This window comes from Miscanthus floridulus, chromosome 13 (assembly GCF_019320115.1).
Source record: "Miscanthus floridulus cultivar M001 chromosome 13, ASM1932011v1, whole genome shotgun sequence".
Taxonomy (NCBI): Eukaryota; Viridiplantae; Streptophyta; class Magnoliopsida; order Poales; family Poaceae; genus Miscanthus; species Miscanthus floridulus.
Genome location: NC_089592.1, coordinates 74,092,002 through 74,114,847, shown reverse-complemented (window position 1 = coordinate 74,114,847; position 22,846 = coordinate 74,092,002). Strand labels below are relative to the sequence as shown.

The 22,846-nt window shown below is 42.3% G+C and overlaps 1 protein-coding gene, 1 non-coding gene and 1 pseudogene across 2 annotated transcripts; 2 read left to right on the top strand and 1 right to left on the bottom strand.

The window, feature by feature from the left end:
• Positions 1 to 7,291: 7,291 nt before the first annotated feature.
• LOC136500386 (YTH domain-containing protein ECT3-like) lies at positions 7,292 to 12,761 on the bottom strand (annotated as a pseudogene).
• Positions 12,762 to 18,959: 6,198 nt separating this feature from the next.
• Positions 18,960 to 19,032, top strand: TRNAE-CUC (transfer RNA glutamic acid (anticodon CUC)). Its single transcript has one exon. It is a non-coding gene; the product is annotated as a tRNA-Glu (tRNA).
• A 142-nt stretch (positions 19,033 to 19,174) lies between these two features.
• LOC136501707 (dihydroneopterin aldolase 2-like) lies at positions 19,175 to 21,017 on the top strand. Its single transcript, XM_066497233.1, has 2 exons — positions 19,175 to 19,573; positions 20,578 to 21,017. The coding sequence occupies exons 1-2, from the start codon at positions 19,353 to 19,355 to the stop codon at positions 20,771 to 20,773; spliced, it is 417 nt and encodes a 138-aa protein (XP_066353330.1). The 5' UTR covers positions 19,175 to 19,352; the 3' UTR covers positions 20,774 to 21,017.
• The last annotated feature ends 1,829 nt before the right edge of the window (positions 21,018 to 22,846 follow it).

Here is a 22,846-nt window from a genome sequence, read left to right as displayed (position 1 = left end):
ATGCTTCCGAGCATAAAGTGATTAGTTTTTTAGATGGTAATGCCGGTTATAATCAAATCTTTATGGCCGAAGAGGACATGTCTAAGACTGCTTTTCGTTGCCCCGACTTTGTTGGTTTATTTGAGTGGGTCGTAGTGACTTTCGGGTTGAAAAATGTTGGCGCTACATATCAACGTGCTATGAACTTGATTTTCCATGATCTTTTGGGTATTATATTAGAAATATATATTGATGATGTTGTCATTAAATCAGATGGGGTTGATCATCATTTAGCCGATTTATGATTAGCCTTTGAGAGAATACGCCGGTATAGGTTAAAAATGAATCCCCTCAAATGTGCTTTCGGTGTGTCGGCTGGCAAGTTCTTAGGGTTCATAATTCATGAGCATGGCATAGAGATTGATCCTAAGAGTGTAGAGTCAATCAGGAAATTAAAGGAGCCTACATGTAAGAGGGATGTGCAAAAGTTGTTAGAGAAAATTAATTACTTGAGACGATTCATATCTAACCTTGCAGGAAAAATTGAATCGTTTATCCCTTTACTTCGGCTAAAGCATGAAGCCGAATTCACATGGGGGTAGAACAACATGATGCTTTTAATAATATAAAGAGATATTTGTTGAGTCCTCTGGTGCTTCGGGCGCCAAAGTCTGGTGTGCCGTTCATATTATATATTGCTACACCAGAAAAGGTGATTGGCGCGGTTTTGGCACAAGAAGACGGCGGGAAGGAGTATATCATTGCTTATGTGAGTCGCCGTCTGCTGGACACAGAGAGTAGGAACGTGTTCATTGAAAGGCTATGCTTGTCTTTATATTATGCATGTACCAAATTTAGGCATTATTTGCTATCTAGTACTTGTATAGTTGCATGCCAAACCGACGTGATTAAATATATGTTGCAACAGCCGATTCTTAGTGGTAGAATTGGAAAGTGGGCTTATGCATTAGTAGAATATGATTTAACATATGAATCATTGCGTGCTATGAGAGGTCAAGTTGTCGCCGATTTTATTGTTGATCATAGGATTAAAGATGAAGAAGATGTCTACCATATTAGTGTATGCTCATGGAAACTTTATTTTGATGGATCAGTTTGTAGAGATGGACAAGGTGTCGGTAATATTTTGATTTCACCAAATATTGTAGCTTATGAAACATCGGTTCGCTTAGAATATCCTTGCACAAATAACCAGGCCGAATATGAAGCTTTATTGTTTGGCTTGCAAAGTTTAGTTGATATGGGTGTGAGGGATATAGATGCTTTTGGAGACTCTCTTTTGGTAGTTCAGCAGATTAATGGAGAATTTCAATGTTTTGATGGGTTGCTGAATAGCTATTTGGACCGATGTTTAGATATAATTAAATCTCTAGATACTTTTACTATCAACCATATATCTAGAGAAGAAAATTTTAGAGCTAATCATTTGGCCCAACAAGCATCTGGTTACCAGGTTACTAGTGGAAAGTTTTTAATAATAGAAAAACCGATGCTAGCTGTTGTCGAAAGTGAGACTGATATGGTTGCTAGTTCGGGTCTAGGTCGATTTGAGAGTTCTAGAGATGAACATATTAGTAGTTTTGGGGTACAGGGTGCATCAGGTGCTAGTTTAGTACAGCAGCAACCAGTACAGGGCAAAGAAGATTCGGTACAGGGTTCACAAATAACCGAATCTGTAAATGAGTTAGAACCTAGTGATTGGAGAAGCCCTATAATTAATTATCTAAAGGATCCAAGTCAAACAAGGGATAGGAAAATTTGGTGTCAAGCTTTAAAATATACTTTGTTAAATGATGAATTATACCGCCGAACCATAAATGGGTTACTTTTGAAGTGCTTGGGTTCTGATCAGTCTAGAATAGCTATGGGTGAAGTACATGAAGGAATATGTGGGACACATCAGTCAGCTCATAAGATGCGATGGTTATTGAAAAGAGCGGGTTTTTATTGGCCGACTATGTTAGAAGACTGTTTTTGATATTATAAGGGGTGTGAAGCGTGTCAAAAGTTTGGAGACATACAGTTAGCGCCTGCGGCTATGTTGCACCCTATTGTTAAGTCGTGGCCATTTAGAGGATGGGGTTTAGATTTTATTGGTCAAATACATCCTGCTTCATCTAGAGGTCATCGCTTCATCCTAGTAGCTATAGATTATTTTACTAAATGGACTGAAGCAATTCCTTTGAAAAATATGACTAATGAAGAAGTGATTAATTTTGTATTGGAGCATATTATTCATATATTCGATATTCCTCAGACTTTGACTTCTGATCAAGGTGCTTCTTTTATGTCTCACCAATTTCGTGAATTTGCCGAATCTTTTAGAATTAAGTTGTTAAATTCGTCGCCTTATTATGCTCAAGCTAATGGATAAGCCGAATCTCGCAACAAAATTTTGATTAAGCTTATAAAGAAAAAGATTGAAGAGCATCCGAGAAGGTGGCATGAGGTGCTTTCAAAAGCTTTATGGGCTCATCGGATATCTAAGCATGGAGAAACTCAAGTGACACCGTATGAGTTAGTGTATGGACAGGAAGCTGTGCTACCCGTGGAGATTAATTTACAAGCTCTTAGAGTAGCCAGACAAAATGATTTGTCGGCTGTAGATTACAGTAATCTGCTGATGGACAGAATAGATGAGGTTCCAGAGGAGAGATTAAAGGCCTTACGTGAAATTCAAAAGGAGAAATTGAGGGTAGCTAAGGCCTATAATAAAAGAGTTAGGGAAAAATCGTTTCAGATAGGAGATTTAGTATGGAAAACGATTTTACCTCTTGGAACTAAAAATAATAAATTCGGCAAATGGTCGCCGAGTTGGGAAGGACCATATAGTATTGTAGAGATTGTTCCTGAAAATTCATATTTTGTACAATCTTTGCAGGGAGAGAGGTTGCCTAAAGCGCTCAATGGGAAATATCTAAAGAAATACTATCCTAGTGTGTGGCAGGAGGCCTGATAGTGGTACGGCCGGTATATCTGTATAAATATCGCCCTAAGGAAAATATTTGGCCGATGTATTCTTTGGACATCGCCGTAAGAAAATATTTGGCCGATGTATTTTGGAGACATCGTCCTAAGCAATGGTGTGGCCGATGAAGCCATTAACATAGTCGGAGGTAAAATGACTGATTGCTTTTATTTTCGGTAAAATGCAATTGTACCGAAAATAAGGGGGCATGTGTTGATGGTGTAATTTGGCTAAGGAAATATGTCATGATCGGCCAAATTATATAGGTTATTGATAATTAATCAAAATTAGTTGACATGCTACAGGTCAAGAGTATGTGCGCATGGAGGCTGGACGTCAGATTGATGCATCCTGGAGTGCACGTGTGAAGAAAAAGAAAGCAATGAAGAAACGGGAAGGAGGTCAAGAAAAGATTTTGCATAGGTTAATTGTCTGACTAGAGGAGTTCTTTTCGGAATCGTGCAGAGCCAAACGAAGCAAGGAGGATTAGGAAAGAGATCAGCTTTGCATGATTGAAGTGCTTGATTAAGGAAAGATTAAGCATGCATCGAAGGTGGCTGTGGAGTACAAAATGACTTGTACGTGATCTCAGGTATCTGGCCGGAATATTTTTATTGGACGCATTGTAACTAAACAATTAAATGAATATTTGTGCATGAGTACCCTAGGGATTGGTTCATCTTTGTCGTTTTGCGCTGAAAAACGGTCGGTTCCCTCCACGAAAGCGATGATCCTTTATTGCTTTGCTCGGAAAGCAATCGCTCGTCGTTGCGAAAATATGATAGTTATCGTGCTGTTGCGCGGATCAATTTCGCGTGCCAACGTAGTGACATGGGTACATGACTCCAAGTTTATGAATGGCCGGAGAAATTCTTTAAACGATTGTACCACTGGGGAGCTAGCGCGTACCCTTGTTGCCTTGAACGACATCCAGACTCACGCTCGTAGGATGTGCACCAGGCGGCCCAGGCCATGAGACGTGAGATGCAAAACGTGAGTGTGATGCCGCGACAGGCTGACGGCACCACGGCGTGTGAAAAGGATGAATGAGAAAGCCTAAATGGCCGGCGTTGTGCCGTTGTAGGCGAGTATATATACGGGTCTGAGAAATTGATCTACGTACACGGAAGGTGGCGTTTGAGATTCTGAACTACTAGGTTGTTGGCTTGTTGCGACAATGCGTTGCACAATTTCAACATCCTGCTAGCCTCCTTGAGTCCATGTTCTGACGTTCATAGTGGGCTTGCCGCTTCCACACTACTACAATAACCTCATTACACCAGACTAAAATACCCCATCGCTGCCGGTTTTCCTTGTGAAAGTGGGTGGTGGCGAGGATTTTCATCATCCTCGGCTAGGGAACCGGCGATGAAAATTGAATAAAAATTTAAAATTGTGCCTGTTGCCATCGGCGTCATCCACGACTGCACCTGTACTTGTTGTCATCTGCATTGTCCATGACCGCACTTGCACCTATTGACATCCACGCTAGCACTCGTCCCCACTGCCGGTTCCGCCCTCGTACAGGTCCACCGCCACCTCAGGTTCAACGACAACATGAGGCAAACTCGGACATCGGATCTGTGCGGTGAGTTTGAATGCCTGATCCATCACCACCTTAGATTTGACGATAACGTACAACGAGCTTGGCAACTAGATCCATCACATGCTCCACCCTAGCACGTGTCGCCTCCTAGGCCATGTCACCACAATGGGGAGGAGGAAGAGCAGCAGGGAGGGGGAGAGAGAGAGAGAGAGGAGGTGCCAGCGGCGGCGGCGGTAGGGAGGAGGAGGAAAGGTACAGGCGAGGAGAAGTTGAATGGGGCAACGGTGGTGGAGCAGGAGAGGCACAGGTAGAGGGAAGGGAAGAGGAGGTAGTGAAGGTAGGGGAGGACGAGGGGCATGAACGAGAGAGAGAGGGGCAGAGAGGGAGAGGGGGGAGAGAGGAGAGAGCGCGGGGGGTGTGTGTGTGTTAGGGTTTGGTGTACGTATAGTTGCGGCCGGTTTTCACCACCGGTTCAATCTACAAACTGGCGATGAAAACCATTATCACCACCAGTTCAAGCTTTCACTGCCAGTTTGTAACGAACTGGTAGTAAAAATATATCACCATTGATTTTAATAGAATTGGCAATGAGAGTAGTGTTGGCAAAAATGTTTCTGTAGGAGTGGCAAGCTTCAATTTTCTTATGACTTGTGAGAGTTGGTCTGCCAACGGGTCAAGTACTAATTTTGTTGGGGTCCTTGCTGACCACGAAATAGACGGCATAAGAGATTCTCGGGAAGTCATCAAGGTCGGCCGACCCTGACAGTTTGAAGTAGATTCAGCCCTGGATGTAGCCGCATATACTATTATTCCTGAAAAAAGTCTACTTAACTCCTCAAACTATTGGTGGTTGTTTACTTCACCCCCTCACCTATAAAACTAGGTATAAACTACCACTTGAACTATTGAAAGCCGTCTACATACCCCCCCCCCCCCCCCCCCGAGACGATTTTGAAAGTGGTTTTACTGACGTGGCATATTACATGGGTGCTAACATGGCGGTGAGTCAGCAAACAATAGTAAAAAGTCTACATGACCCCCTAATATTTCAAGAGTTGACTATATAGCTCCCTCAACTGTAAAAACTAATATTAGCCTTTAAAGCATCCAACAATATTCAAATGATCCCCTAGATGATTTTGTAGGTCCCTTTGATATCGTACCTATCACTCTAGCCTAAGTACTCATGCTTGTACATAGACCCATCCGTCGCCTCCCTATCCCTACTCTTTCCAGGCTTGCGCCACCGCCCAATGTGTTGCACCTCATGGCACTCCTCGAAGACATTCCCATATCCTCCCTCCCTCTCGCTTTCTCCTCCTATGGCTACCTAATGAAGAGCTGAAGGACCGAACATGTGATCGGATGGAGGATGCGGGAGGGGCTAGATGACGAGGGTGCGGCGCGGTTCGTGAGCTCAATGTCATCGAGGAGTGCTAGGAGGTGAAGCAAGAGACACTATGTCATGTGCTGCTTGTCGAGCGATGGGTCAGCCTAGAAATAGTTGGGAGAGAGATGCAACAGATAAGCTTGCATGCAACATGGGTACTTAGGCTAGTGTGTCGGATACTGTGTCCAAACTCCAAACGGCCCTACAAAACCATCTAGGTGTCATTTAAACATTATTAGATGCTTTAAGTGGTACAATATCATGTTTTATAGTTGAGGGCGTTATGTAGTTAGCCCTTGATATGCTAGGGGGATGTAGATTTTTTCTATTGTTAACTAACACCACCCTGTCAACTCCCACATAATATGTCGCGTTAGTTGAAACCACCTCAAGGGTTATTTAGACGGTTTTTCAGTAATTTAAGTGGTAAAATATCTAGTTTTACTAGTTTTATAGGTGAGAGGATGAAGTAGACAACCACTGATAGTCTGGGGTTAAGTATATATTTTCCTATTTTTCTTTCCATGAGATGTGTACTGTAACGTGGTTTTTGCCTCAAAGCTTTTATTTTGTAAATAACACAATACAAATGTAAATACACGCAAATAGGAAATTGACATGTAATCCGGTCTATTCTTTTTGCGACCAGCAAAAGAACTGCCTTGATCGTGAAATTTTAGTCAACTTTATGTTTTGTTTTTTTTTTACAAATAGCTAACAACTAAACCGACTGCACAGTTTTGCTGGGTTTCTGTCAGTTTTCAGCCTGTGTACAATGACGATGAGATAAACTAATCGAGTAAAGCTAGGAAAATACCAACGACCCAAACAAATGGATGAAAAGGCTAGGAAAATACCAACGACCCAAACAAATGGATGAAAAGGACGATGCACAGACCCATGCACCTCCGACCCATTCTCAAATTACCAGCAACAAGTTATACATATAATAAGTAAAACATCATATTGAAAATGTTCATGTTTAATGGATGAAAACGTAACTTAATAAATTCATGTTTTAAATTAAATGACCCAAAACACAAAGACAAGCAGAATGAAAAGAAAAACATAACGACCTAAAATCTGCATTTAGGGTTCCAATGCTACTTTCTTGGTATGGAAATCACGCAATTTCAAGACATGACATGCCTTGACTACTTCATTTCCATATCCATATCCAGATCGCAAAATGAACTGTCAAAGTATAGCTATTAGCAAATTTACAACAGTGAATTTTCCTTAAATATTTGCATAGAACTATGCTCATGCACTGTCAAAATATAGCTTGCGCAAATATCAATTCATGTCATGAGAGCTGACAAGCATCTGTAAACCTTGCAGCCATAGATCACAGTACCACATGACAGTATGTCCCTCCCAGCAAACATAAACAATTGTTCAGTTACTTATTATTGTAGTCATCACAACCAGGTCACCTGGATAGCGTTTATGTTTTGCTTACATAGTGAATAGGTGAATAGGTCTTGTTCGGACATGGTATAATAAACTGCCACAGAACAATAGATAAAAGAAGGATTTTTTTACTTGAATGAAAAGAAGCAAAAAGGCCTTATTTATATGCCATGGAACATGAAACTTACAGAGGCTTGCACAAAAACTGCACCTCTCCTTAAGGCTAGACACTAAGGAATCACCATATGACGCAAAGAGAAGGAGAGGAATACTAGGAAGAGGAAAGGGAAGAAAAAAAGAGAAACTATTCAAGAAACTATGCTTCCAAGGTTGGCAAAGACCTACCCTAGTGTACATGCATGCTTGACCAAAAGCGCAAGAAGCCATCTTCGCCGATGTCTTAGGTTTCATCATCATCCATCTGTACATGCATTCCCGATATTTTGATCAGGAACCGTATGGATGATATTTTGAGTACAGTTCAATCACATCGATCAAGAGTTCCTAAGATAAACCACTCTGCTTAACTTCAACCGGCTTCACAGGAATAGACGAATCGCCGCCAGAAACTTTCTCAGCCAAAGGGCTTACAGTCTTGGCCTCACCAAGCCGCACAGCCTGAGCAAAACTCTTGGTGATATGGCCCACGAGGTCAGTGGGTACAGCCAAGGGTTTCTTGGGCTCAACAACAATAGAACTGGGTAGATGTTGCTGATGTAGGCATGCCTTATTTTCCTGCAGCGCTTTCTCACGCTCCTCATAAAAGTCAAAGTCATCAAGGATTGATGCATCATCATCATGGTTCTTAAAGATCTTCAGCATCTCCAGTCCTTGCTCTAGTTTCACCTACAATAAGCTCATGTGTAGAGTCATGTGTCACATCAAATAGACAATACTGTGAATTTATGAAAGTATAAAATGGAAAAGAAAGGCGTGAGAATATTAACAGCTGAACTGAAAGCATGAATGGCAGTGGCACATACTAACCAATATTTGATAGTGATTTCCCATTAAAAAAACAAGCTTATGCACAAGGACAAATTCAAATGCAAATTAAGCAAATGGAGATAGAGAAAGAAGTCTAAAAATACCTCCTGTGTATCTCGGCTGTTTGTTACAGGTTTATTGTCATTGTTTTCAAGAATTATATGCCGGAAAAGATTATTGGGTACATCCTTCACTATGTGCCACTTCACAGGGAATTGTCCAGTCCACTTATCTTGCTGCCAGTAATCCACACTTTTCTCAAAGTCCACTGGTCCAATCATCTCAGCAACACCACAGAATTGTGCACTGGCATTCACCTGTATATATATTGTTCCAATTTTTAATATTAGCCAGGAATACTACTTAGTAGATAACAGAAAAATGGGAACAACAAAGAATGGAGATGATGCTTTAATTACCGAAAATAACAGAAAAATGGGACAGTGCTCTTCCTTCTCCTTAGCTTCGCGATAGGCTGAGTCCAGTTTCTTGTTTCCATTTGTGGTGCTAGCCCAAACACCATATTTGACACTCTTGTGCACATTATCTTCACTGTATGATTTTATGATAAAAAACCTGGCATTCGTGTACTCTGTAACAAAATCAGGCCTGTTGTATAACTCACGACCAACTCCTGTAGTAGGCTTCTCATCCTTACTGTCAACCTCTGGTTGCTTCTTAGGCTTAGTAGCACGTGGACCCCGACTTTGCTCATTAAGAAAGTCAAGAGGACCATTGCAGCTGCAAATAAGTGCATTACCCCTTCCCCTCCTGCGCCCTTTCTCGATCGAGATTGAACTTCTACCGTTAAGGCCAAAGCTGGTGAAGGATCCCCCATAATTACTGGCCTGTGGGAACATTCCACCATGAGAGAAACCCCTTCCATAGGAGTCAGTTGTGGATCCCAAACCATAGAAGGGCTTCTGGTGAGGCGATGGCTGAAATTGGAGGAGAAACAGATAAATATCAAAAGGCAGATCTACACGTAAACAAATTCAGTTATCTATGAAACTGTATATTCCTGTCTTTTAGGTTTGTATTTCTTTTCAGTCTTTCTAGCATATAATATGCGTCAGCATAAAACAGCAAGTCAGAATTCCAGCTAAATGGTGGGTAATCCCCAAAACCAGTGACAGACAGATGCAGGTGCATGCTTGCAGAGCAGAGTTTAAATCACATCTGGTGGCAGCAATCAAATCTGAATTTAAACATCAACTCAGACATATTTGGCAATGAATCAAAAGGACAAAAGACATTAGCTATATATACACTGAAGGGTAGAGTTTACATTGTTCTTCTTGGACAAAGTTAAGCTAGATTTGTTTCTGAAGTGAAAGACTACCCCGAGACTCCCAATAGAAATGGTAACGTGTGCAAGGAGCTGCATATTTCTTAAGTACTATTTGAGGGAAGATAAACATAGGGTTAGCAATGTGAAGAGAATACCATTCCTGAAGCCATTGGAAAGTTGCTTTGGCCATAGGTCCCTGGAACACCACTATAAGGTTGAGGTGAAGCTGCAGGTGATGGAAATGACCCAGTTCCTTCTGAAGATCTAAACCATTCTGAGAGATGTCACAAAGTAAAAATGTTACCTATAGCATGACATAAATGAACTGAACAAAGTACAAAGTTAGATAATAACCAGGTCTTGGGCCAAACAGGAAGCTGTTTGGACTCAGGGTATCAGCGATAAAAGCTCCTTGTGTTGGGTCAATCGGCATCATTGTATTTGTATCACCCTGTGATATTGGAGTAGGAGAGCTTAAATATGGCATGCCAGGTGGTACTGACTGCTGGTAGTAAGGAGCCGAGAAGGAGAACTGCTGAGGGGAGTAGAGCTGACCATCTCCACTAACAGCAGTCGGTACAGGTGTTGCAATAGGAGAATAATGAGCATATGGGTCATAACCATAGCCACCATGGAACATCAATGAGGGGTCCTCATTGTATACAACCTTCAAGACAAGACAAATTTAGAGAAGTGGCCTATGGCATATTTATGACAGAGGATAACTTTTTCTACTTACTGGTGGACCCACTTCCAATCCTTCAACACTCATGTAGGGAGGATACGTGTCCCATTCTTGTGGAGGGTTTTCATATCCGGAGCCTGCTCATAGAGTGAACTATGTTAAAGGATGCAACAAGAACATTCATCAATCAAGATGGAAGCTGCGAAATCTACAATATATTAAAGAAAACAAAATAAGTGGGTTTTGAGCCCATCCCACAAAAACAGATTTTACGTTGATATATATTATATTTCTACCCCTGATGAATCATAGGTAAATTCATAGAGAAATATGTTAAGAGCACCTCCTAATAGATAGTCTAAAACTTTTGATATCATTGCTTCTTTATGTTTCCATAGGCTATTATAGCATGAGATCAACTACATAGGACAATGCATAAGTTGATGTTCTGTCATAAAGACTGGAGAAGGAATGCAAAGTGTGAAGACAGGGGTGGAGCTACAGGGTGGTCCTTGTGGGCCGCGGACCACCCTGCGCTCCGGCCAACCAAGGCACATCGGTACAGTCGGGACTGGAGAATCCGCCTGTGTGCCGCTCAGCCTTCTACGTTCTGCCCTTCCGCCAATGCCCATCGCATCAGACTGCGCCCCTTCTTTTCCGTGCGGCTGTGCGGTGTCCCATCGAATTCTTCTGTGTGCATGCGGTGCAGCCGTAGGAGCAGGCGACGTGGCGACGGTGAGCACGGCCATCGGGCATCGGCTACTCCACGAACTACAATGGAAAACGCGGAGCAGCAGCTCTGCAGGTACACGTACATCTGAATCCTGATACGAAGACTCAATAACTAAGCCAAAGACAATTAGCCTGCTGCTAGCTGCCCTACTCTCGTTTAGTCATGTACTCACGATTCTCCTTTTCCTTTCAGATTCTCCAATTTCTTCCCTAGCAATTAATCACAATAGGAGCCAGGATTGGTGATCGGCGATCCGCAATTGGCATGGACAACAAAAGTACATAAGACACATGGTATGCAAAACTGATTTATTAGATTCTAGACTTCTGTGGCTTTAGATTATTGGAAGATTTTTTTATGTGGCACTGAATTTATTTTATTTCAGTTTGCAGTATTGGATTATTGGTTTGGTAAACTGAAACATTATATAATCCTCTTGCATATTTGTTGAAACATTAAAATGAGTGGTGATATTGTCTCCCTTTTTCAGAAATATGCATCAAAGAAGTTGCAGACCTCACATGAAGTAGTAGCAGTGACGTATGTCCTCTTTATCTTAATTGCATTTGGTAATTTATATACTGATGTAGCGATATGCTATATTTATAGTGGTTAAAAGCATTAACAATGGACCACCCTAACTATAAATCCTGGCTACGCCACTGTGTGAAGAGACATGCAAGCTGACCTTGGTAATAGAATGGCTGTGCCTGAGAAGCATAGAAGTTGTGTGCACCATTATGGCCCCCATCCATGTTGGATGTGCCAGCTTGGGTTTGGCCTTCACTTGGTAGATCGATAGCATTTGAATCAACTGAAATTGGGGGCACAGCTGCTTTCTCATCCTTACTGGCAACAGGCTGAGATAGATGGTTGATACAATCGACAAACAGAGTAAATAAACAAAGTGTAAAAAAAGGATAAAAAACAGTAATACAGTAATGAGTAATGACCTGCTCCTTAGGCTTCTCGGAGAGACCTATCTTTTGTTCGACATTGGCTACTGGCTCCTGCTTATCCATAGAGCCTGAAATATCAAGGTTCAACAAAATCATGTCAGGCTTCAACAAATGAGGCTATCCAATTGTATGAGATAAACTGAGTGCAACATATTCTATTATTATGAAATATAAGCTAAACTTTCACATTGGCCTTAAATAGCAAAGAAGGATAGTTGCTTCCCTAACATATTTACATCAAAATACCATGTGATTGCATCACCCAGTACATAGCATACACATTGTATTGACTTGTATCCGAATATGTTGACCATTGATAAAAGCACATACAGGGAGTTGCAATCAGCAGTGCTCGAAATTCTCATACTTGTGGCATGTACTTGGCCTCTTACTAGGTCTACAGGGTAAAGAAGCTTACGCGATTAACATGCATCATTCTATTCAGTGAAAACAATACCACATCTCAGGGAATATATAGCCACATGACATTGGCAGAACCCTCTAGACTAGCACGATCTGCACCAACCAACATGACGTACAGTCGAGGTATGATAAATAGCACACGAAGCCCATTCAGGCATCGAAAACTATGTACGGCACGCACGAATTGACCGTGCAAGCAATGCTACAGGAACTAGATACACGTGACAATTTCTACGTGACAACTTGTGCACGCGAACCAAGGGAACCTACAGAAAAGGACTCGCAATGCGTTAAGCTGAAGCTCGGGCGATTCCGCCAGACCTTGCTGCGCGAAACAGCAGCGTGCACCATGTGGAGCAAGAAGCCTGATCAACTCAATTTGAGGCCCCCGGGTTCTAAACCAATTTACTCAATATATCTCGAATCGCATAAGCCATGACATGACATGAACATTAGTAACGTCTGAATTGACGCAAGATCTTACGCAGGGTGACACTGGGGGGGCAGACGCATCAATCAAAGAAATCGAATCGGCGACAAACCGGACGGGTCGGATAATAAGGAGAAGAAGGATTTGAATTTGCAGGCTCTCCGATCAAACCATTGCAGCAGAGTGTGCAGAACAAAATCCCTTACCGGCAAGGCAATAAGAAGGAATCAAGCAGTACGGGCTGCAGGGAGGGATCTCCGCTCCAGCGAGCGGCGAGGGCGCGCCTACGATAGAAGGAAGAGGAGCGGTGGAAGGACGCCCGGATCGGCGCAGAGGCCGGCGGATCTGGCGATCGGATCGGGCTCCCACACCCACACCTGTGTGTGGCTCGTGATCTGATGAGAGGAGACGGGACCGTGACCTTGTTGGTGGGGCGATTGGTGCTACACTGCTACCCTTTTCTATTTCTCTTCTCTTCTTAAAAAATGCTGCGCAGTTTTTTTTTTTATTCTTGTAAGTGTACACGTATATAGAATAGAATTATGCCCGTGTGTATTGAGGCCATAAATTTCTGTCCACAGCCAGAGTGCGGATTCATACATACACAAAATGAAGAAAAAAAAACTAATAACATGACGCGGACGGTGAGCTGGACGATTTCGTATCGTACTAGAATGGTTTAGGACGCAGGAACCTACACTCTTTATGGTTTATGTGGCTTATAAGTCTGCTGATGCTGTTTTGTTGTGAGAGAAAAACACTATATCATAACTGATAAACATAGCTGATACGATTAAGCGAATAAGGTGTTAAACTCCGAGCAAGATGATTCGTGTCATACACATACGTGTGAGCAGGGATTAAGTCTTGGTATCACCGGTAGATGTTAAGAGATGCGTTTGAATTTTGATTTTGAAAACAGTGAAAGATAGATATGTGTACTCCAAATCATAGAATAAGCATACACCGTGCGTTAAGTGAAGTCAACTAGTTTAAGTTTAACTATATCTCTATTTTTAATATATACTAGCAAACATTTTCATATGATGTAACAGAACTCAATAATATAAGATCAGACTATGTCCAATCCCTACTAGATGCATATTGTTCTAACTCGTATAAGCACGAATTATGAGTCCGAGTGATATATATTGTGAAATCGGATTACGTATTTATTGTCACCAAACATGAGCTATCCTAACCCTATGAGGACTTGTTTGGATTGGAGGAATTTAATAGGAATTTCAAAGGAATTCAATTTCTATGTTTTGCTTATATTATATGGTGTTTGTAATAGAGGAATGAAGTTTTTCTTTCCTATAGAAAGGCTTGCTTTCCTTAATGAAATGGAGGAAATAAAGCATCTACTCCAAGCTCTTGGAAGATTTTTCCTACATGTGAATGGAGAGATGAGTAAGCCCTTGTTCATTAGAACGAAGGAAATAAACATGTTCTTATGTTCCTGTGTCCCAAACACTCGTTCCTATAAAAATTCGGTTTTTTTTTCAATCCACCTACACTCATTTTCAATTCCTGTGTTTTTCTTCCTTTCTTCTGTTTTACGTTTCTCCGTTCTAAACAGGTGCTGAGTATGGATTATAGGAATTCAATATCTCTACCATTTGCACTACAAGATTGAATCGAAGTCTAGCGACAAGGAAGAGAAGACTGCCAGGCCCTACTGAAGACAGCAACCAGTAGGTTCTAGCACAAACTTCTCTTTCAGAAAAAGCTACTGGCCTACTGCAACCAGAAGATATCAAACCATAAAGGCATAATGACCACATAAATTTCATCATCCAAATCGTCGTCATCGGAGAGGTAGTTGTCCAGGATGAGGCAGGGCGTAGATACCCCTACGAATCTGCCTTGCTGCCGTTGGCTCTGGCAAACAACTTCAACTTAGAGTCTACTAGGATAATGTTCGTGCTAACGCAACGAATTTATTTTGGAGACGCACATGAAAACAATTAATGTTTTTTTTTCATAGTTCAACTTTTACACAATAGCTTTGAGCATGTATACAATCCGGAAAACTAAGAAGTCATAGGAAAGTTTGTTCTCATATAACCATTTAAGTTACATTCTGTCTAAGTCCTTAATCATGGCTTGGAGATCTTCAGGAAAGTTGTCAAAACATTCGTTTACATGGCTCTTAAGAATGTCCTCAAAAATTCCATCCTCAGTGATTTTGATAGTTGTACATAATAGATATAATAAGTTAAGTTATTAATTTTGTATGTAGTGTACGGAATATACTTAGAGAATATATGCTTACAGTGTTGATCGGTGGCAATCTTACACCATCCCATGACTTCATGAAATTATAGTTTGCCACAACATCGCGGATCTCGTCCAAACAGAGTTATGGGCTGTTGATTTTGCAAAATTTATAAGTATTTGATTAATTATAGAATTAAGAATTAGATGGACTTACAGCAAACTGAAGATCCATAAAGTGGTATTTTTGTTTTTGATTCTTCATCAACAAGAATTTGTTCTGTGCAGCCATCCGAATTGCTATATTGAAGCAATCATGATCCATCTCTTTGTTTTCATCTAAAATATCTCTAATGTTTCTCGCATTTAAAGAAATTGGATATAGTCGTGTGTTTCGGATCCATTCTTTGCAAAAATAACAAAGACATGCAACAAATTACTTATTCTAGCAATTCTTTCACGGGCAATGGAAATATCCAAATTAGAACAAAACAAATTTCTTTAGAATGATTTACTCCAAAGGTTCGTATTGGCCATCAAATGGATGTTTGCGCAAATTGCAAACAATAGATCTGTCTTGTTTGTCCATGTTATTGAACAATCACTGCACGGACAGCTAATATGTAGAGTGCTGCAACAACAGCAAATCTCTTCCATCTAAGGTACGGTAGCTGTAAAGACCAAAAGGCATGAATTACAGGTAAGAACTTGCCAAGAACAGAACACGTCGTCACAGTTCTTACCTTTAGGCTTGGATGTGCATAACACATTCAGCAGCTCATGACTGCCAATTCCATAATCACACATCATGTGTTTATGCAGAATATTCAAAGAAATTCATTGTATTAAGAAATTCACAGTTGTAAACATTTCTTGAGGCAGCATGAGCAGTGTCAAATCCACCAATATTGACTATATCACTCAATCGGCTAGACCATACATGATTCGAGCTGAGGAACAGAACAATTATAACACAATCCCTGAGAAAACTCCACATGAGAATGATAGCATTTTTCCCTGGCTGCTATAAGACAATACAATTTTCATGTGTGTAAAAATGTGTAACAACAGAAAGAAAATGATGTGTAACATGTTACCTGGCTGCTATCCTATCAGGGTTTGTGTGACACAAAAAATCCATCAATCTTTGACAGAAAAATTAGAAGACAACTTGTGTTCTCTAGGCTAATATTAAATGCATTTTGTTCCATCAAATCAAATATGCAGGCAATTAAGTTGTATACTACGCTACAGACCACATTAAGTAACTTTTTTCGGTTCTGCATCCTATGCAAGCACTCTTCCTGGAACAGAGAATAACCCATATTTGTTTATGTAGGAACTTTCATCGCCCATGAATCTTAATACATAATGGCAGCAACGGCACACAATATTAATCACAGAAAATGCCCTGTGTCAAAGCCATCAATGCTACAATGGCATGACATGACACTACTTCACGTTTCCACATATGGCAAAATAAGCACAAGTAATGGAAATTTCTCTATATGTTTAGCAAAATGAAAGGAGCAAACACTGACCATGAAGGGATCAAACTTGGTGTGATGGAACTGGCATAATTTGAAATATTGGCAATGTAGCAAGATCCCACACTCCTGGATCTGAACGGCTGCTGGGAAATTAAACAATTGAGTCCCAGAATTCCATGTTCTATTAGTGAATCCAACTCTACTAAGATATCTCTCGCGGATACAATATCATGAGCAGCTATTTCTTCCAGGCAAATATCTACGAAAATATTATCCTGGACTGCATCCCATATTGCTTTGCCGTTTTCCATCTACAATTGTACACATGCATGTTAAATGAGCAATACATCAGTAACATGATTACTGGGTCCAGTAATTGCTAAATCCATTGATAGAAAGTCAGACATTTGACAGAAAAGGCTCATATTAAACATAAGAAAAAAAAAATTACATCTCTTCTGTGGTACTATTTACAAATTGATAAAAGTAATCACATCTCGTAATGGACTAATAAAACAAGCCTGTGGGCGAGCTCTGCAACAGATCAGTGAACAGAAACCGTGCTACCAACCTGAAGATTGACAATTTGACATAGTGCAAATTCATTTTCTGTACACTTCAATCATCCATTGGCATGGAAAACTGCACATACGTGGACAGGGATTAGAGTGCAGAAAAACAAACCTTCAAGCAACGGTGTAGGAGGGCAGTTGTGTCCGCATCGACGTCCTTGGTGATTTGGATCTTTGCACCCGAGCTCCACGGGGTTCTTTTCAAGATCAGCGACAAGCAACAAAGAACCTTCGAGAGATCAGGAGCTGATCGCAGCAAATCCGGGGCAAAAAAGAGGGGAGAGTAGGAGGCCGACCTCGCCTCACCGGCGCAACTGTCGACAGGGAGGGCGACATCCCCAGCGACGAGAGGACGGGCAGGCTGGCCGCGTGCATCTCCTTGGCCTGCTCAAGGCCATCGAGGAGGAGTGTGGGGGGGGGAGGCGCAGTGGTGAGGGATGCTCGAGGGTGCAGACGCGTGGGTGGGGGCAGTGCGGTGAAGTGGGGAGATCAGGGTGGGAGATCCAAAGAATATCGGCCATCGGATGTGGTTGAGTAAGGAGAGAGAATGAGCGAGAGTTAATTTGGTGCGTATGTTTTTTATGTCATCTTTTTCTGTGTGCGTTTTATGGGGTGGACGTAGTTTATGTCATGACTGTAGAGGTGGGATTTGTTTGATGGTTGTAGGATAATTTAAAGTGGTGTATTATAGAGGTAGAGATTTGGCAGCTCCAACAACTCTGGACGTATCTGTAACAACCATCTCTAGATCTATTTTTTCAAAGTCAAAATCCTCTAGCTTCACGTAGATCCACCATAGAGTAGCTCCACAAAATCTATAGATATGTCCCTAATCCACGGATTTCGTGAAGCACCTCAGGGATGCTCTGCAAACTGAGAGATCTGTGGAGTCAGAAAAAATTACCCATAACTATCACTGATTAAGTACACATATTCTTTTTCCTTTTTTTCCTTTCCTCTGTTGCGACTCAGCACCCTGTTGCCCGCCGTGTTGCACGCTGATGAGCGAGCAAGGCCGCGCAACCCTACCACCGTGCGCGCTTTGCCGCCCGATGCGTCGCACGTCGCCGCCGTCATCCCCGCAATATATCTTCCCTAATAACTTTATAAAAGGTGAGTCCCACGGGAGTGTAGGAGAAAAGATGATTGAAAAATGTTAGTTCTCATATTCTCCATGTCATTAGGGAGATACAACTCCGCTTTATTTGAGGGGAGATGAGGGGAATGTTTGTGGCCATAAAAAAGAAGAGGTATTGAGAAATTGCTGGAGAAAAATATTGTTATCCTCAATATAACAGTTTTATAGAGATAAGGAGAAGTATTAAGATATGTACTACAGAGATGCTCTCAGCTGAACCAATTTTGCTACAAAACGCTTCATCAGGGTTGACGATCGAGCCGGTCTGGACCAAAACCACAACCATCAAGAGTCCCTTTTTGCGACTTGAAATACCTCCCCTCCTCCTCCTCCTTCTCCTTTTACTTTCCAAACTGCAATCACGTCCTTCCTCCATGTCTCATATATATCCCGAACTCTTGACTCATATTCATATGACTTAGGACAACTCGTGTATCGATGATAAATATAGAGTCTGATTCCACTACGTATCGGGTCACACCCTAGGTATCTCGTATGCAACCCGTGCTCGTATGAGTTAGAATAGCTCATATCTAACGATGAAACAAAGTCCAAATTCTATACCTATTGCGTTCCGTTGCAATGCGCAGACACATTTGCTAGTAATTACTCATGTAGCAACTTCCTGGAAGAAATCTAAATGCCATGAAGATTCTTCCGAAGGAATATAAGGAAGTTTTTACAATTAAAATTACACATACTCTTTGAGCAAAATCCGTTGTAGTCTAGCTGGTTAGGATACTCGGCTCTCACCCGAGAGACCCGGGTTCGAGTCCTGGCAACGGAATAACCTTTTTGGTCTTTCAATTCAAACCTTTTTTTAATGTAAATTAACAATGCCAGTCGTGGGCCAACGAACAATACAGAAGCAGCCCAATAAAAGCCCAAACTGTGCCTTTCCTTCCCTCGTCAGCTCTCCACACTCCACAGCCGCCACGGCCACCGCCAGCCGAGCCAACCAATCCGGCAATCCGCAATCCCCCTTCCACTGCTCCGGTCGTCCACCGATTCCGCGTGCCCGCCCTACCCCTTCCCCGTCCGCCTCCCTTATTTAATCGCTTCTCGTTTCCTGCGTGCTGTGCAAGACTGCGAGGCGAACCGGAACTGATGCTCGGCCCATCCATGGCGGAGGCGGCGGCGACGACGTGTTGCGGCGGCGACAAGCTCATCCTGCGCGGCCTGCAGTTCCACGGCTTCCACGGCGTCCTGAAGGAGGAGCAGATGCTGGGACAGAAGTTCGTCGTCGACATCGACGCCTGGATGGACCTCGCCGCCGCCGGTGAGTCCGACAGCATCGCTGACACCGTCAGCTACACCGACATCTACGGGTGGGTAGTGGTATGTCAGCCTTAACGATGATTGATTGGAACAACAAATTGGTAGAAATTAGCATTCTTTTCGGAATTTCAACTCGTATGCTTACTAAAGTGGCACGAGGTCATCGTATATGTATGCAGCTTCCCTGATTTCAGTCCGTAGTATTCTCCTCTAGAAAAGAGTAGTGAATCTCCTTGTTTCAGGATGAATCACGATGCTGTTTCAGAGGTCTGCTCGGAAATTGTTGTTATTACGAAATGATATTTTTCATGTTGACACCAGTATATAAGTTTAGAACGTGTGCAGGGTCCTGCTCCCAAATTCCGATTGTACTCCCCACTTGCTTTGGAGAGGACATACATACACTTCACTACTTCAGAGTCCCAACATAGTTTATAAACACGTTGTTTGAGATTTCCTTATCATAGAGTCCCAACATAGTTTCTAAACACATTGTTTCAGATTTCCTTATCATGCTAGTAGTATGTTTTTATCCCTGCCTAGCACTTAAAAAAAATCCCCACCCCACCTCACGTCGTTGGCGTATAAGTCTAGATGACATTTTTTTAGATACACTTTGATTTGCAGTTGGGTACTTGGAACTGAGCTGGGGATTTGGATTGACCATGATCTGCAATATAGCATATTTAAACTAGCATAGTGTTACAGGTGGCCTATGTGCCTCTGAATTATTGGTTTCAAAATTTCAGTTGGTAGCAGACTGGGGATTTCTATAATTTACAGCTGGCATTAGGGCATTATATATTCAGCTTTTTCTTTCGTTGATTCACTACCCTCTAATATAAGAAAATCTAATTGTTCTTCTCCTCAACTCAGTTCTGTAATGTAAGTTCTGAATGGAACTGTTATACCGTCTTAGATTTGGTTAGACCTTCTTTGCCTGCTCTGGGAGGGTATAGAGTTCTAGACACACACTTCAGAGTGCAAGAATCCTTTCCCAAGATGTTTTATCAGATCCCCTGACAATCAGTTTTGTTTAAACCCCCTCCCCCAGCATTGCTAAGGATGTTGTGGAAGGCACGCCACACAACCTCTTGGAGTTGGTGGCTCACTCGATCGCAAAGGCCACACTGCTCAAGTTCCCTCAGATCTCCGCGGTCCGAGTGAAGGTTGGCAAGCCTCACGTCGCAGTGCAAGGCGTCCTGGACTACCTGGGCGTGGAGATAATGAGGCACAGAAAGAAAGAATGAGATGTTGTACACATCTGGTGATGGGGAGCCAGTTTAATGCTGATGGCAGTGCGGCTATAACCATAATCCACACTTGTTGGCAACTTGGCATCAATGTTTTATCCCTCGAGAACACAACTTGGCATAATGTTTGATGAACAAGAGAATTTGGCAGCTGTTTGACAGTGTGAGCAGACATGGGAATAGTGTTTCCTGCTTGCATGCATTTCCAGCTTGTATAGCTCAAATCAAGGTTTTTGTGCAATTTCCTGTGAAGCCTGCCATGGGATGGGATCCATTTGTTATATGTCCCTGCCCTAGTTTGCACTGGTACGAGTGCATCTGATATACGCTGTTGGTGTACACATATTTTTTGGTAGACGAGGCGTACTGACTGTACGAAACTGCTTGTGAGAACTGAACTGCCAACGGCGATTTTTTTTTAATTTTAACATTTTTTTTAAAACTAATTCTAAATTCAACACGTTTTTTTTTTCAAGTCTAACACTTTTGGCCGCGCCTATTGCTATGGCGCGACGAAACGTCTGTGCCGCGCCATGCATGGTGGTGCAGCAAGAGGATAACGTGGCGAAAACCGGAGGCGCTGACTGATGACATGGCAGGGTCTGTCGCGCCACCGATCTTGGCGCGGCAGCGACGTGCCCTGATCGCCTGGCCCTGGCCTGCCCGTGCGGGGCTCGATGCGCAGCTCCTGGGAAACCGCGGCGCCCAAAGACAAGCGAGAGACGTGCCTACGGCCTGCCGTGGGTCTGACACTGGCACCACCGCTCCGCTTCTCCCGTCCCTGTCCCGCGCAGGGCACGGGCGCGGGGGCTGCGTGTCGGATGTTAGGGGGTGTTTGGTTTCCTGGACTAAATTTTAGTCCATGTCACATCGGACGTTCGGATGCTATTTAGGAGAACTAAATATGAGTTAATTATAAAACTAATTACATAGATGGAGGCTAATTTACGAGACGAATTTATTAAGCCTAATTAATTCGCCATTAGCACATATATTACTGTAGCACAACATTGTCAAATCATGGACTAATTAGGCTTAAAAATTTCGTCTCGCAAATTAGCCACAATCTGTGCAATTAGTTATTTTTTTTATCTATATTTAATACTTCATACATATGTCAAATATCCGATAGAACAGGGACTAAAATTTTCCTGTAGGAACCAAATACCCCCGGCATGCCGGCTTTAATTTGCGCTATGTCTCTCCTATGTATCAGGCACCGGGCTAGGAGTGGGCTCGCCGACAGGCTCGAGAACGGACTCGTTAGCAGTCATGTATTTTTTGTTTTTGTTTTTAAATCTATTTTCAGAGAATGATTAACGGTGACAGAGGCGACAGTAGCACCCGCCTGTTAAACGGTTTTGACCGTCCGTCGCTGATGTTTGGTCTGCTAGTAGTGGTTACTGTACTCCCGTCCGTCGACTGCTCATACAAACTACTACGAACCTGTCCTAGTGTACTGATTCATGTACTCCATCAGCCGAGTGCTCATACAATGCAAGTTATGGTGCTTATACATACGTATTACGTTTGTTTATACTCACACTATAATTGCGGCCACTGCAAGTGTGGGTATAAACAAACGTAATACGTACGTATAAGCACCATAACTTGCATTGTATAACTTGCATTGTATGAGCACTCGGCTGACGGAGTACACGAATCAGTACACTAGGACAGATTCCTAGTAGTTTGTATGAGCAGTCGACGGACGGGATCACGGGAGTACAGTAACCACTACTAGCAGACCAAACATCAGGGACGGACGGTCAAAACCGTTTAACAGGCGGGTGCTACTGTCGCCTGTCACTGTTAATCATTCTCTGAAAATAGATTTAAAAAAAAAAAATCCATGACCGCTAACGAGTCCGTTCTCGAGCCTGTCGGCGAGCCCACTCCTAGCCCTGTGCCTGATACATAGCCTGAGACATAGCGTAAATTAAGGCTGTGTTTAGTTCGTAAAATGAAAATTTTTGAATGTTACATCGGATGTTTCGGGGATGTCAGAAGAGGTTTTTGGATACTAATAAAAAAACTAATTACATAGCTCGTCTGGAAACTGCGAGACGA

Bases quoted from the DNA above. Each gene is read 5' to 3' on its own strand.
- LOC136501707 (XM_066497233.1), top strand. From the start codon at position 19,353: ATGCTCGGCCCATCCATGGCGGAGGCGGCGGCGACGACGTGTTGCGGC. The intron at 19,574-20,577 runs GTGGGTAGTGGT...CCCCTCCCCCAG, and splicing joins AGCTACACCGACATCTACGG to CATTGCTAAGGATGTTGTGG.